General features: G+C 39.7%; 1 protein-coding gene and 1 long non-coding RNA gene across 6 annotated transcripts in view; both read left to right on the forward strand.

Annotated features, from left to right (window-relative positions):
- susd2 (sushi domain containing 2) overlaps window positions 1-13,502 on the forward strand; it is a 34,461-nt gene extending 20,959 nt beyond the window's left edge. For 3 of the 5 annotated variants that reach the window (XM_046034961.1, XM_046034962.1, XM_046034958.1), the window contains 2 exons: window positions 2,107-2,203; window positions 12,821-13,502. In XM_046034961.1, coding sequence (XP_045890917.1) covers window positions 2,107-2,203; window positions 12,821-12,869 — 146 coding nt within the window. In that variant the 3' untranslated portion in view covers window positions 12,870-13,502. Of the gene's footprint in view, window positions 1-2,106; window positions 2,204-2,337; window positions 3,696-9,886; window positions 10,668-12,820 lie in introns of those variants that run through there. The other 2 variants (XM_046034959.1, XM_046034960.1) reach the window with 2 other exon arrangements.
- On the forward strand, window positions 5,322-6,361 carry LOC123960294. Its single transcript, XR_006822498.1, has 2 exons — window positions 5,322-5,635; window positions 6,295-6,361. It is a non-coding gene; the product is annotated as an uncharacterized LOC123960294 (long non-coding RNA).
- Window positions 13,503-14,408: the final 906 nt, after the last annotated feature.

Raw genomic sequence — 14,408 nt, forward strand, 5'->3', positions numbered from 1 at the left:
TGTAGAACTGGGTGATGTGGATAAAATGCTCTGTCACATCTAGATTTATATCTTGATAAACATAATGATAAAGAAAATGATCTGGAAATCGTGGAAAAATTAAATACCCAGGAATGTGTTTTTTTGTTTCAAAATAACTGACGAATCAAGGTCTTTAGCAAGTTGATGAAAAAGTCAAATGGATATAACATTTGTCATAAAGCAGTGCTGCTCAATAATTTCTAACATTACCCAGTATGGCCTAACACAGCCAAATATATAAATGAATAGCTACCTGGGCACTAGCACTTAAAACCTCAGAATCACCTCAGATTTGATCAGCGATTCAATTCTGTCTTGTGTTGAGCTTGTTGACGAATCTTTCGGCCAGATGGAGAAACGGTCATCCAATCAGAGATTAGTAGGTGGGGTTAAAAATTGGAACATCACCTTGCTAGCTACCTAGCTAGCTATATTGATGAAAAATAGCTACAGAAGAATGGCGAAAGGCGTTGATGAGATTGGCACAACGGTTCAAATAAATACGTTGATTTAAAAGAACAACTTGATTGATCTGAAAAACTTTACTGCTCCAACTGATCAGTACCACACCAAAATTATATTTGCAGGACAAGTACATCAGTAACACTAGCCATGTTTCCATGTAATTGTCATGCAAATTTTAAGCGTACTTTTGAAATGTTGCAACAAAAAAAAAAAGACATTGCGAAATATGTGGAGCGAATAAACCAGGCAACGACAAGCGTAGTTATGTCAGTAGTTGACGTTACACATGGCTGTAATAAACAAGACGTATTGGTTCCAAACTAGAAACAAAACCAAAAACTCGCATGAACCTGATGGCCACTGATCTTACAATGGAGAGAGGTCCTCTGAAATGTGTTTCATGCGGTCAAGTTGCTAGCAGCCATGTCTCTGCACGTTATGGGAATTTCCGGTGTTATGCCAAGTTTTGCATGCCTGCCGAGAATTGCATGCATCTCCAAATAATGCTTTTAAACGCTATAATATCCTTTTCTGGGGTTCATCAATGGTAATAAATGATTCAAAGTATATATTTCGTTTAGAGTTGTAAATATTTTATTTCACTCAGTAGAAGTAGCCTAGCATTCATGGAGATTCAGCAAAAATATGCGTTGATAACTCTGTTTGATCAGTGTGCAAAGCAAAGTATCTGAAAAGGACCTTTAAGAGGTGAATGCATAATTCGGCAGAACAGATGATGAAGGTTACCTGCCGAGATTTGCATCCACCTCTTTTCTCAGCACAAATGAGAGTAACAGCCACAAGGTGCATGAAATTCTCAGCAGGCATGCAGAACTCTGCACAACCGGGCAAGATGCCGACAGCAGAAACAGCTGATCAGTCGTGAGTTACAAGTTCGCTATGTCAGAACTTATTCGGAAAAAGTGTTTTCGTCTCCCATTTAGCGCATTAAATCTTTTTAGACAAAGGTAAAAACCACCTCAAGCGAGCATAAAAACTGTCTTGTATATTAAGGATTTTTTTTGAATTTTGACGTTTCCATCAACCTTTTCTAATGCGATACTTCAAAATGTGCTAATTTGCTAACATGACGACAACAACACAAACAGTGTGGCAAAATCAATTTTGCCAACGATTGATTGGTTGAAAATATTGTTTCAACCATACTTGAATGTCAAAATTGTAAGAAATGGACAAGAAGAGATTAGATTAGATTGCCATAGACTACATGGCTACCAGAACACCCTCAGTTGGTCTAGCAAGTGTTTTGTTCCTTAATCCTTTATTTACCCAGGTAAAACAGACTGAGTATGTATGGTAGATTCAGCCACACCTAGCTACATGCTCAGACTGTCACACCCTTCCTTACCTGGAAGCTTCAATCGCATTCCTCTACTGTTGGCTACTGAGGAGCTCCACAGGATGCCTTGCTCAAAGGAACTGTGACTGTGGATTGATCTTTCCTCTTACGTTTTCCCCCATGCTTCTACTTCTAACACCAATGATTCCCTGCTCACCTTTTGACTCTGTATTGATCCATATTAAAAGCTATGGAGGATAGATAGAGTGTTTAGAGGGATGGGAGCAGTCACTAATTCTGTGTTGGTATGATTTTCCCAGATGATATCCTGGGGTTTGTACTTGGCGGTGTTGGTTCCCTCTCAGTACTGGTCACCATGGGAGTAATGATCAAACTGAACAACAGGAAACAAGACAGGTGGGTTCATACTTGATACACTTCAAGATTTTGCTATATAGGAAACAAGACATATAAAAGAAGCAAAGTCAGCAGTTTAAGTTGTCTTTTAAACTTGATTGCAGCAGCTGATAGCTTCTTTCTCTTAATTTCAGAAAAGTTTTCATCACCCAGCCGACACTGTAAATATGACTTAACTACATGTTTTACTTCCTCCTCCGGCTATTGGATTTTGCTTTCCTTAAGATTTCAGTCTGGGTTCATTTAGTAACACTTGTGGTGGTTACCATGGCAACGGCAAATGTGGGTTAATACACGTCTGAGCAGCAACTTTGTCAAAAATACAACAGAGGAGCAACTGGTGGGTCTGATTACAATGGACACAAACAAACTCACAATGCTTTCATAAAGAAAACAGTCAATAATCGTTCTGTTTCCATCATGTGCCACCACGATCTGATTTCATGATTGACACAGTGCGAGTAGTTTTCCACACAACATCAGGGCATAGTGAAAGGAGGTGGTTACCTTACTGGGAAATTGGAGAAGTGCAGCCAGTCGCCTGCATCTCTTCATCTAACAACTCGCTGGTCCTTCTTGTTGTCTTGTTTTGTAAACGCATTTTTGATGAATGAAAGCGGTTAGCGCATACATTACGTTTCCTGTGACCGCTTTGCAATAAACGCCACCCTGAGTTTTTCCAGTTGAATGCTTATAATGTAAAGCTGCAGCAGGGTTGTGATTGCATAAACAGTACAACCAGCAGTACAGTTAATATGGTGCACAGTAAGCCGTGTAGCTGAAATCAAAGAGAGAAAATGACAAACAATATCATTGGATTACATATACATGCATTGTTTCTTGTGAATTCCCTGTATGTGTGTGGAGGCAATATAAACACTGTGTGGGATTGGCGGACTCTGCCACTAACAAGGAAAACTGCTGTGAATAGCTGAATTCTTTTTTTGCTTTATGGCTTAAACATCATTGACTGATGTCTCCTTGGATTTGATTTAAAGGACTAAGCCAAATTTGTTCAAATCGACTGGATCAGGGAGATTTTGACCATGGCAGCGGCTGCGCATGCAGATGCCATGGTCAAAATCTCCTTATAGGAGCCATGCTGGCTAATAGTCCGGTCTGGATTAAATGAGACTGGGGTTGGCCAAGCAACAGGAAATAAGATACTGTCCCGATATCCCATCAACATCCCGGATCAAGCAGTCGGCGGGCGGTCAGCGTACCAGGCTGTCACGCAAGATGAGATGAGATGGACACTGTGTTTTACATCGATGATGCTTGGTGCTCAAACACAGTCAAGACGGACACTGTTTTCCAAATGTCAGACGTTTCAATGTGAATTATCATCTTTTTGCTGCTGTTTACATTCTCCTCAGACTCAAATTCAAAAAATGCACTGCGGAGTTTTGAATACGTGTATGTATTAGAGCCTGACTGATATGGGTTTTTGGGGGCCGATGCCGATATTAAAAAGAGCACATTTATAAGTCAATATTTTGATTTTATTTTGACAGGCCGATATTGGAAGCTGTATGTGGGCTACAATACCTTTTCTTGACTGGATTATGTTAACAAAATCCTTAGATTAGTCTCAACAAATACATCGGTGTCACAGTTTGTCTTGTGTGCTGGCAGGAACAGGTTTTAGGACCCAAACGCACGACACAGAGGCAGAGCAGGTACAGTTTCTGGGTGTTTATTTAAGCCCACAAAGCATCCAAACCAAGGTTGTCTGCAAAAACAGTCCATAAACAAATGATCCAGGGGAAGACAGAACAAAGGATAATCCAACAAACTTGGTAGCAGAGGCAGGCAAGCAAGACACACGGCAGTGGATGAACATACAACGAACCAGCAACAGCTGAACAGAAGTCACACACATTTAAACACTGGCTAACGAGGAGGGCGGGAGCACAAACAGGTGATACTAATAATGACAGCAGACAGACACAGACAGGCAGGGTGGTGAACTGACAGGAACACAGACAGATACCAAACAGGCCCAAACTAACAGAACTACCAACAAGCACACAGACAAATACCAACAGAAATATGAATACATATAAACAGACATACGGGGTACAAAAGACCAAGGACAAAAGACAAGAATCCAACAGGAACTCAAAACACAGAACCGACAAGCAGGCGCAGGAATACTGGAGAGAACAGACGGAACACTTGACAGGCAGACATGGGGCAAAATAACCAACACAGACAGAACACATGTAACAAAATACCAGACAAGAATCTAACTCAGACAATAACAGAAACCCATGTAAACAGACAAACACCGACCAACTATAACACAGGGATCATAACAGACAAAACCTAAACGAGAACACAGAACTAGAACACGGAGTACCGAGCAGACTAAACCAAAATGATGCAGAGAAAGAACTAGAAGCAAATACTACGACATGAACTAAGGCACAGGACTGGGAACAAAGACATGGAACCAAAACCGACTGAATAACAGGTACTGAACTGACAAAACAATAACTCAGAGAAACTCAAAACACGACAGAGTATATAACTGATACTGGACACAGGACAGAACCCAAAACAATAAGACAGATACTAAACAGACTATAAATAACATGACTGACTGAAAACAACCAACTGACCAAAACAGAACAGACACGCCCACAGTGTGACAATCGGTCGAGCTCCAGTATGTATATAGCTATATAAATAACTGTAAATTTTCTTATTTGTTTATTTTATTGTATATTTTACCATATTTTAATATAGACTTAGTGTAGCTTGAATTGATTAACTTTGTTTTGTTATACAAAAAAACAAAAAAATAACCTTACCTTGTAATATGGTAAATACATTTCCTTGATCCTTGATATCTAGCTCTCTATCTGTTTGATTTCATGAATATCTTAAGGATTGTAACTTAAAGGTGCGATTAAAGGGGGTAAAATAAAATTGAAGACCTGGGGCTATCTCCCTCTATTGTGCCGTCCCTCAGTACAACCCACCAATAGAAAGGTCTCCATTGGTCAGACAAACACTGACTTATGACAAATAATGGCTTGATTTTTAAAGGAGACCTAATATGCTTTTCCACATTTTATGACTCATCTCAATGTTACAATGTTGGTTGTTAAACATGGCCAAAGCTTAAAATAATGAGGTTATTTAAAAGAAATCCCTGTAAGCGAAATACCTCAGATTTCCTCCTGTTCTGAACGCTCTGTTTTGAAATGTTTTTTCTACCAACGGCTCCGTTCTACGTAATACGGAGCTAGAGGCAGAGCCCTTCTAAAGAGAGAGTCGCGTCATCTCCGTTCACTCCAGTGGACCAGTTTTTCACAGCAGTGGCGGATCATGGAGCGTCTGAATAGTTCCTGGAAGTTGGCATCAAATTCTAGCAGCGCAGCGGAGCTGCAATAGAAAATGCTATTCGGGATGCACATTTAAAAGGTAAGACGTGTAAAAAATGAGATCATATATTATTAGCACAACTGAATCAAGATAACAGGTGCATTAAAGCATGTTAAATTAGAAGTTTTGGGGACATTAACGGTTAACAAATGAGTGAGGTGGGTGAGATAGAAAACAAAATGCCTATTATAATATACCATTTATAAGAAATCATACTTAAAATGTATTATTTTCTTTCCCTTCTCTCAGTGTCTGCATCCCTTCTTTCTTCCCTTCTTAGCTTATGAGGTTATTTTCCACACAACAATTCAGGTTTATTTACCCACATTAATACATCATAGTGACTGAATGCACCATATTGGTGAACACTCAATTCTTACTAGATATGTTTACTCTAATTACATAATTACTTTATAAATATTCATATCACAGTTATAAGTCCCTGCTAACAAACTATCTAGTAACTGATGTCAACATCAGCAGCAAAAGCTGTTAATGAAGTTCCAAAACTTAACAACGCATTAACTTTCTCAATCAAACTTGTAGTTGTTTACAAGAAAGGTTCTTCTGAAACGTCATCTACAACCAAGTCCAGTTGTTCCCGATTCAACTTTTCTTGGATAACCATGACCTGGATGAATATTTACAGATGTGTAGGTTTACCTTACCCCCTCTCTCTCTCGTTCTCCCTCTCTCAGCAAAAGAATTCGGTGGAGCTTGAAGATTATCTGCAGTGATGTTTTTAATAAACCAGACATTGAGCCAGTGATGTGTTCTTTCTTTTGTGGAAAAAGTACTTCACATATTTCTTTGTTGTTAGCCTCTTTAGTGATTGTAAGGTTGCTCCTGTTGACCTGAGTCAACCATTTTTTCTTCCTCTCTATGTCAGCTGGGAAACCATACATTCGTACTCCTTTTTCTGACCGACTGCAGCAGCATCTCCACACAGCACAATAAACCATGCTGTAGACTGTTGTGAGACAGTACGCAGGCACAAACCACTTAAAATGCTGTTTTCTGAGTTTATTGGAGATTTATTACATTAATACATGACAATCATTGATAGTGACCTGTCTGTTTTATCTAAAGCCATAAAGATTACATTAGTCATTAACATCAATTAACCCTGGTGCCATGGGATTACTAAAAGAAATGTTAGAAAGGTAAATCTGATCTCAATTTTAAAATGTGTTTTCAAGAGGAACACACTTTCCAATGTAAGGTTAGCCAAAAAATGTCAAAAAGGTAGGTGATTGTAGCTGTTATTGTCAAAAATGTATATCCTCCTTTTTTTAAAAAAATAGTAATGTAACTGCATACACGTGTCAGTGTGCTGTACAAATATTGTAAATCAACACATTTATTGAATAAATTACCAAAAATCGATCAAAATCATCGTTTTGTCGTTTCTCTCGCTCATTTTCAATTGCCCACCTTTAGGACTTCCGTAAACTATCTGTGGTCTCAATGAACAACGTGACGATCAAGCATTTTGGACCCCTGCTGACGCAACTCTCTCTTTAAAGGGCTCTGGCTAGACAAGAGCATCTATAGCTTGTATCAGAAAGAGGCTTAAAAGAAGGCCTACATGAAGAGTCATCATAAGAAAATAAATATTTTTTTGAACTTTGTATCATGCAAAGCTGTCATACAGGACATAGGATAGAAAAACAGTATAATAGGTCTCCTTTAACCGTCCATATGTCTTTTATTCTGTCTTTGAATACATAGATTACATAGGTGCATAGCTAGAGGTCTTCTTCTCCTCCCATTTCCTCCCAATAGTCAAACCTTTTTTGCTGTGCAAAAAAAAAAATAAAAGCAATGAATCCCACCTGCCTGATATCCATCATGTCCCTACCTCCTAACCGTTACTCATAAAATTTCTTTCTGATCTGATCAAACCAAATAAACCCATATACCCTGTGGGATCATACTTATGACTGCAGTCCAGAGAAACGAGAGCCAACAGTATTGCTAGCTCCTGGGCATATACAAGCAAATTAAAGGCCTGTTTTATGGGCTCATAGACTTCATTTGGGTTTTCCCCCCACCATAACTCCCAACAGGGGAAGATGGATGTCAGGAGTCAAGAGCTACCTCCCACTCCTAGCAGCGCTTGAGACAGGCGGGTGATGAAACTGCTCTGTTTTTCAAGTCAAGAGGGCAAAGAGCGAGCACACCTGCCCTCTCTTGAAGCCTTGATCATGGGAGACCAGGTGTAAAAAGAGACAAGTAGTGTCAAAAGGTCTGCAGATGTGAGGGAGGTGATCTCACATACATGCTAGTACACATGGTAGTATAGGAGACCCGGGACACACAGCCAGGAAACATGCTGTGCGTTCAGAAACCTAAATGTGTAAAGAGACATCTTATGCATTCCTTAAGTGTGAGCGATCACACTGACATGCATAAACACACACACACACACTCCACTACCAGCAAGTGCAGACACATTGATTCCTCCCAACATCAGAAGCATAGCAGGATGGAAGTAGCAGGACTCTTACTGTATTTCAGATCATGTCTGGGTTGCGTGTCTGGAGAAAAATAGCGTGTGTGCGCGCGTGTGTGTCTGTGTGTGTGTGTGTGTGTGTATTTGTGTGCGACAGGTAGATAGTGAAGGCCTCCTGCTCCTCAGTTCCCTGAGTCTCAGACTTGCATGGGTACTTTCCACATCTAGGGTTACTCAGCAGGTTTCAACAGGTCTGCTGGCAGCTCACCACAGGAGTAAGAAAGTCATTACACCATAAGATGTGAGTCTTTTGTGCGTGTGTGTGTGTGTGTGTGTGTACCACCATGTCTACTCCACTTCTGCTATTATATGACACATCAAAAAGATAGAGGGGGGCTTTGTCTGAACCTGGCAAGGGGTTCAAAATGGATCGAACAAGTGAGGAAGGAAGACGTTTTAGCAAAGTGAGGTAAACTGTCTCAACACCACATGCCAGGAAATTCTGCTGACATATCTCACATTTGGATCTGAAATTAAATATGATGGAACTGGGAAAAACAATTCACACAAATAAATTATGAAGTTTGATCAAGTTTGACCTTTTTAGCATTAAAGCTCAGTGTTTTATGTGTTAATTTTGTTCCATTTGGAAATGATTTATATTACAAGGGGAGGTGGGTAGTAAAAATGTCCCCCTCCTCCTTTGTTATAAAAGTTGTTGTTCCAGAAGGCATTTTAGCTAGTGGCTGAAATGCTGCAGGCCGACCATGTGACCTTCATCACTGGTATGCGTGGTATTATTTTTAATAATATTAATTACCAATAATTCTTTACCTGTAATTAAATTAATAACACAGTTGTAAACTACTTGATTGTCTCTTTCTGAAAGTCAGTTAGGCTACATTCACCGTAAGAATGGGACTGGAATCTGCAATAGTGTTAAATACATCTAGCTCTCTATGCATAAAATCAGTTTGGCTATACAAAGGTAGGCAAGCAAAGACAGAATCACCTGTAATGTGACATTACCTCAAAGCCTCTTTGATCAACTTCTCAAAATGGTCAAGTTTATCTTTACTTTTTTCCATTGTACAAGTTCACTGATGGACCCATATGTACACTGAAACAGTTTTTGCTTGCAGTTAAAATCCCTTCTGTTCATACTGGCCCTTAAGAGATCCCTTCCTAACGTGCTGCTAATCAAAGAGATGGAGGACAAAATACATTCTCCTTGTTCCATGTAAAAATGTCTTAGTTAAAGTTAAAGTCAATAAGTTAATTGTAGTAGTTAATACGCTAAGCTAATATGAGGCCTCAGCAGTCTGAGATAGAAAAATCAACTGGGTGTCTTCCAAAGGTAATCTTTTTGGTACAAAAACCTTCTTTATGTAATCTTCACTGTAAAGTAATGGATATAATGTCAAAAACTAATAAATGCATTACAAGTTCAAAATACCATGGCAGGGCTTATTACATTTACCCTTCAACATTTATTTCCCTGTTTTGCAAGTGTCCCTAATGAGCGACTACATTTTATTGGTGCAGTTAATAAAACACTATTAATAAGAGCAATAAAGTGGGGTTATTAAGGACCAAGTTGAAAATAATCCTTGTCCTGATGCGAGGTCACCAGATAATTTTCCTGCAGTCAGTTTTGATTAAACAAGTGTTCCCCATTACTTTGCTTATTCAACTGCCATGGAGCAGCAGGACATGCCGTCTGGATGGCGATTTCGCCAAAATAACTTGCATGCATCTTGTTAGTTGGCTCTAGTTGGTTAGTTTTTTAATGTTAAGTCTTGTTTCAGTGACTCTCATCTCTTTTGTATTTTCAGAGAGAGAAAAAAGAAACCGGACCAGATGGTGACCCAAGAATAAACTTGCTAAACCTAAAAGTCCTTTCGGATTATGGATCACACCGCTGCACATTGAAACCTTCAGCTATGTGATCTATAGCAAAAAATATGTTTAGAGCTGAGCATTTGGAAATCACACATAGTCTTGTTGTTCGTTAGGATGATGGTCTTCTCCTGACCTGTTGACCTTATCAGGAAAACCCCAGCCGCTAGTTAGGCTTTCAGCATGCTGTTTGGCTTCATTGTTTTACCTCTTATTTAGTTTGGAAACCCTCCAGGTCGTGGTAAATGGCGCATGGGGTGAGGATTGAGGGTACTGAAGCAAAGGAAAAATGCCATGATTGTTTTTATATTCCTGCTTTGCATGGCTGAACGTCCGATCTTCGCTAGAGAGAGAATTGTATAAATACTAGAGATATCATCATTACAGTCAGCACTCCCTTCTCCTGTTCAGTTTAAAATAGGACCAGATGTGTTAATACTCATGTCAAATGTGAAGCGAACCTGATCATTTTTTGGTTGAAAGACTTTGAACTCAAACACAGCCTTTGTGTGGGCTCGCAGCCTTCAGTTAAACGAAGGGTTTCACTATATATCTGTATCAACACTTGCTTTCTGAGTTTTCTTTGTAGTTACATGTCTGTATGTGAAGACACTGATGGATTGAATGCATCATGTTCTTGTGACTTCTCTGGGTTCTTTATCTGTCCTTCTGTCTGTCTATCTATCTCGGAATCAATAAATAATATTACAAAGTTTAGATACTGCGTATTTTTTTAAATTTTGAACTGGATCGTTATCTAGTGCTGTGTTCTGTGTCGATCTATCTTCACGTGTGCACACTACTGAGCTCAGAAATAAAGAACCATCCCCTTGTCAAGCCCGCAGGCGTGCATTGTCTGGCACGGCCACATGCTCCGTCGGACAGACCCTCATCTCACGTTACCTCGCGGTCTTCTCCTCTACTTTGAACCTGTCTCACTTCTCCTTTTCCAAAACAAAACCTTTGGGGGGCAAAAGGAAACAGAGTGACAGGGTCCCGTGTGGCTGATCCCTGGGAGTGATAGGTGGGGGTCCAGCTGGGGTAGAAGAAGGGTTCTTGTTGGAGACTAATTGAAATAACCTGGCCTGCTGGACATGGAAGGCTTTGAAGTTTTTTGTCGCATGTGAACACTATTTCCTAACTATCAGTTGTGCAATGCACTATCCATTACCAGCTCCTGCAGACAGTGAGTGTTGTTGCTGCTCTGTCACGCCTCCGGGACTCTTGGGACCCTAATGTTTTTCACATAAAAGTACATGATTTTTCATTTATGAGCATTAATAAGTTCACATTCACCAACTTCAAATATGTTGTAACCTGGTAATGAAACAGGTCATGATACCATCACAAAGGAAAAGTAATCCTCCCTGCGTGCTGCTTTTTGAGGTCTTTCCACAGTATCTGCTCAGATTTGACTCACTCACTATATAATCTCCTAACTGGGTGCAAATTTCCCTGCTTTCATGTGTCAGTCAGCACTCACAAGAGATGCAATGGAGCAAGCTACTGCGTCTGTTTGCAGTGTCAGATGCTGATTAATTGCGTGTGGATGAAAGTAGAGGGTTTTCATCTCTTTTGGGGGCCTGTTCTAACCCCGAATGTTTACGGTCGCTTATCATCCCAACGACCCGACATAATTAGTTCAATCAAATTCAAACACGAGTAAATGCTAATGTGCTCTGTGGAAGCCAGTTGCTTTCACGTGGGACTTTTCCCATTTCTCAGATCTGCTCTACATCCCTGGATTATGAAGAAAGACTTCTGAAGTGGCTTTTTGGATGAAGCTTTTGTTTTGGGGGTGTTTTTTTGTTTCATGTCAACTCCAGCTTTGCAGGTGTGCTTTGTCCCATACCTCCTAATACCTCATGGTTGAGCAGCGCCTTCTGATGTTAGCTCCTAATTTGAAGGCGTAGGTTGAAATATAGATGGATTTCAGGATTAAGGTGTTTGCCCAAACAGAGTTTTGTGTTTGGGTTTGTCACTGGCAACGTGAACACTTAACGTTGGGGAGAAGATTTTTAGCAATGTCAGCTAATCCTAAGGTAGATAAAAACACAAGCTTGATTTTTTTTTGCTATACCTTTGTTGTACTTTATTTTTCAATTCCCTTTCTCCCAAACATAGCACAATCGTCAGACAAATAAGCAAATAAAAAATAATAATAATCATGTTTCACAACTAGTCATTATCTTGTGACATAAAGTCAAAATCCAGTCAAAGACAGATAACAAAACATCTCTTGCACATATCAATATACAAAGTAGCATGCAGGCTCTCACATCAGGCAAATGGTCTAGCACTGAAGCACACATTATTGCACGATAGATAGTGTGCGAGAGTTTGTTTGCAACTTTGGATCCACTCTCTTAAGCACCTGTCTCATGATACAGATGTGCGAATTGTTCTTCTGTTACATATCAATATAAAGCATAAATATAGACAAATACATTCATGTATATGCAACATAGCACCGATATAATAAAAAACAAGAAAATAAGTTATTTAGTTATTTATCTTACATTTTAAAGATAGAAGAAACTCTTTTTAAACCTTTATGTAAAAGATTTTTTAATTTCACATCACAACTTTTTGTCTCATATATTCCTCCATTATTGAACTTCCTGAATTGTATTTTTCAACAAATTTAGTCTTTAGGTTGTCCTTTTCCAATTTCCAAAAGCTTAATTTACTCTGATCTTAAGCAATGTTACCAACATTTTCAGAGCTGTAACTATTGGCAGTAAGCATGCAGAACTTGCACTGTAGTCCACTATACAACCCACATCTGAACCTCAGCTCCTGTGAGGACTCACAAATATGGCTCTTCAAACACTTGACATTAACACTCAGTATAACTTTATCATTCACAGGCCAGCTTCTTGTGTTCCCCCTTCTGAGAGGCTGAACGTCATCCCCTGAGGGAATGTAAACCACTCAGCGACCAGCGGCCGTTAGGACCCAAGCCTCGTTTTTCATTGGAGTCAGTTCTTTTTATAATGGAGCACGTCATTCTCCCAGGCCACAGAAAAGGCAGATACCTCACTTTACTACACCACAGATGAGCGTAGCAGAGCAAAACAGACCCAGCATGCCCAATCCACCCTTACAGATGTTCGTCCTAGACCATGCCCAACACAGGAAGCCATTAAAGAGCAAATCAATCAGGCGGCACAGTGGAAATAAGGGGGACAAACCTCCATGGAAAGCTTGTGGAGGGGCACATTGCCAGGAGAGTGAGATGCACTACACAGCTTGCACCAAATATAAATTCATTGCAGGCTCTTGGAAACTTGTGTTTTCATAAACACAAGAACTGGGTGGAAGCGATTTCTCGATTTGGAATGATTCAAATGCAAAACAGGGGAGGCCACTGACAAAGGAGAAGTGAGAGGAGAAAATAAATAAAAGAATTGTTGGCGGTCGCCTTTTATTTGCCTAGAGGGGAAACATTTTCAAAGCTCATTCTCATCCCGAGAATTCATTTTAGTGGTGATAATCCTCAAACAACATTCCCCTCCTGATTTCTCAGCTGAAAGGAATACAAACCATTTTCAAAATCTTTTATGCAGAGATCAACTGTTGAACTCATGAATAAAGATGTGCACCATGGCACTTCTTTACAGCAAGCAAAGATGAAGTTGTGCTCTGTCCCGGTTGTTTGTTTCCCTTTGAAGAAGTTCATTCCCTACAGACACAAATAACGTGACCCCGCTTCACTGCTCTCCATATCTCTCCTATGTACAGCTGTTCTGTTGTTGTGTGGTCTTTTATTTACTCAATACTGAGCAGGCAAAGGCAATAGATCGGTTAGGATTTTGGATCTCATGCATTTTAAGACAGGTTTAACATAAAATAATTGTTTATTTTCCATCATTTTAAATATATTTCTTAATGTTATTAATTTATTGTCAAGCCAGACACTAACAATAATGGCGTCTATCCAAGGGAGAACCTTAAATCGCTTGATATAATCTATCAAAGGATAACTTTATCCCCATATACCTTAAGTCTTAGTGAGTGAGTAATTCCTTGACTCTAGATTTATGATAGCACCTGTCTGTTAGCACAAGTGAACTGTTCCAGCAGACATGGGAATTCCCATCAAATCCAGCTCCAGAATCCCCCAGATCATCAAGAACTTTGAACATCAGAGATAAAGCTTTGCAATCCTCCCCAACCATTACGCTTAATGATCTGCTTAACTAGCTGCGCTACGCCAAAGATAGTTCCAAGAAGAAAGCCAACTTCAAAAGGCACATATTCCTCCACGCTTGGCTTGTGTTTTCCCCCCGTTTTCTCCTTATCTGTGGAACTTGTCCGATGCACAGATTTGATAAAGGAGGAATTAAATCTTTGCTCTGTGTACATGGAGTTTCATCGAAGGATTTGTTTGTCTGTGTGTGCGTGTGGGTGTGCATACAGTCTCAAGCCCCGTCAGTAGTGAGCTAGTACACAGGC

This window comes from Micropterus dolomieu, linkage group LG21 (genome assembly GCF_021292245.1).
Source record: "Micropterus dolomieu isolate WLL.071019.BEF.003 ecotype Adirondacks linkage group LG21, ASM2129224v1, whole genome shotgun sequence".
NCBI lineage: Eukaryota > Metazoa > Chordata > Actinopteri > Centrarchiformes > Centrarchidae > Micropterus > Micropterus dolomieu.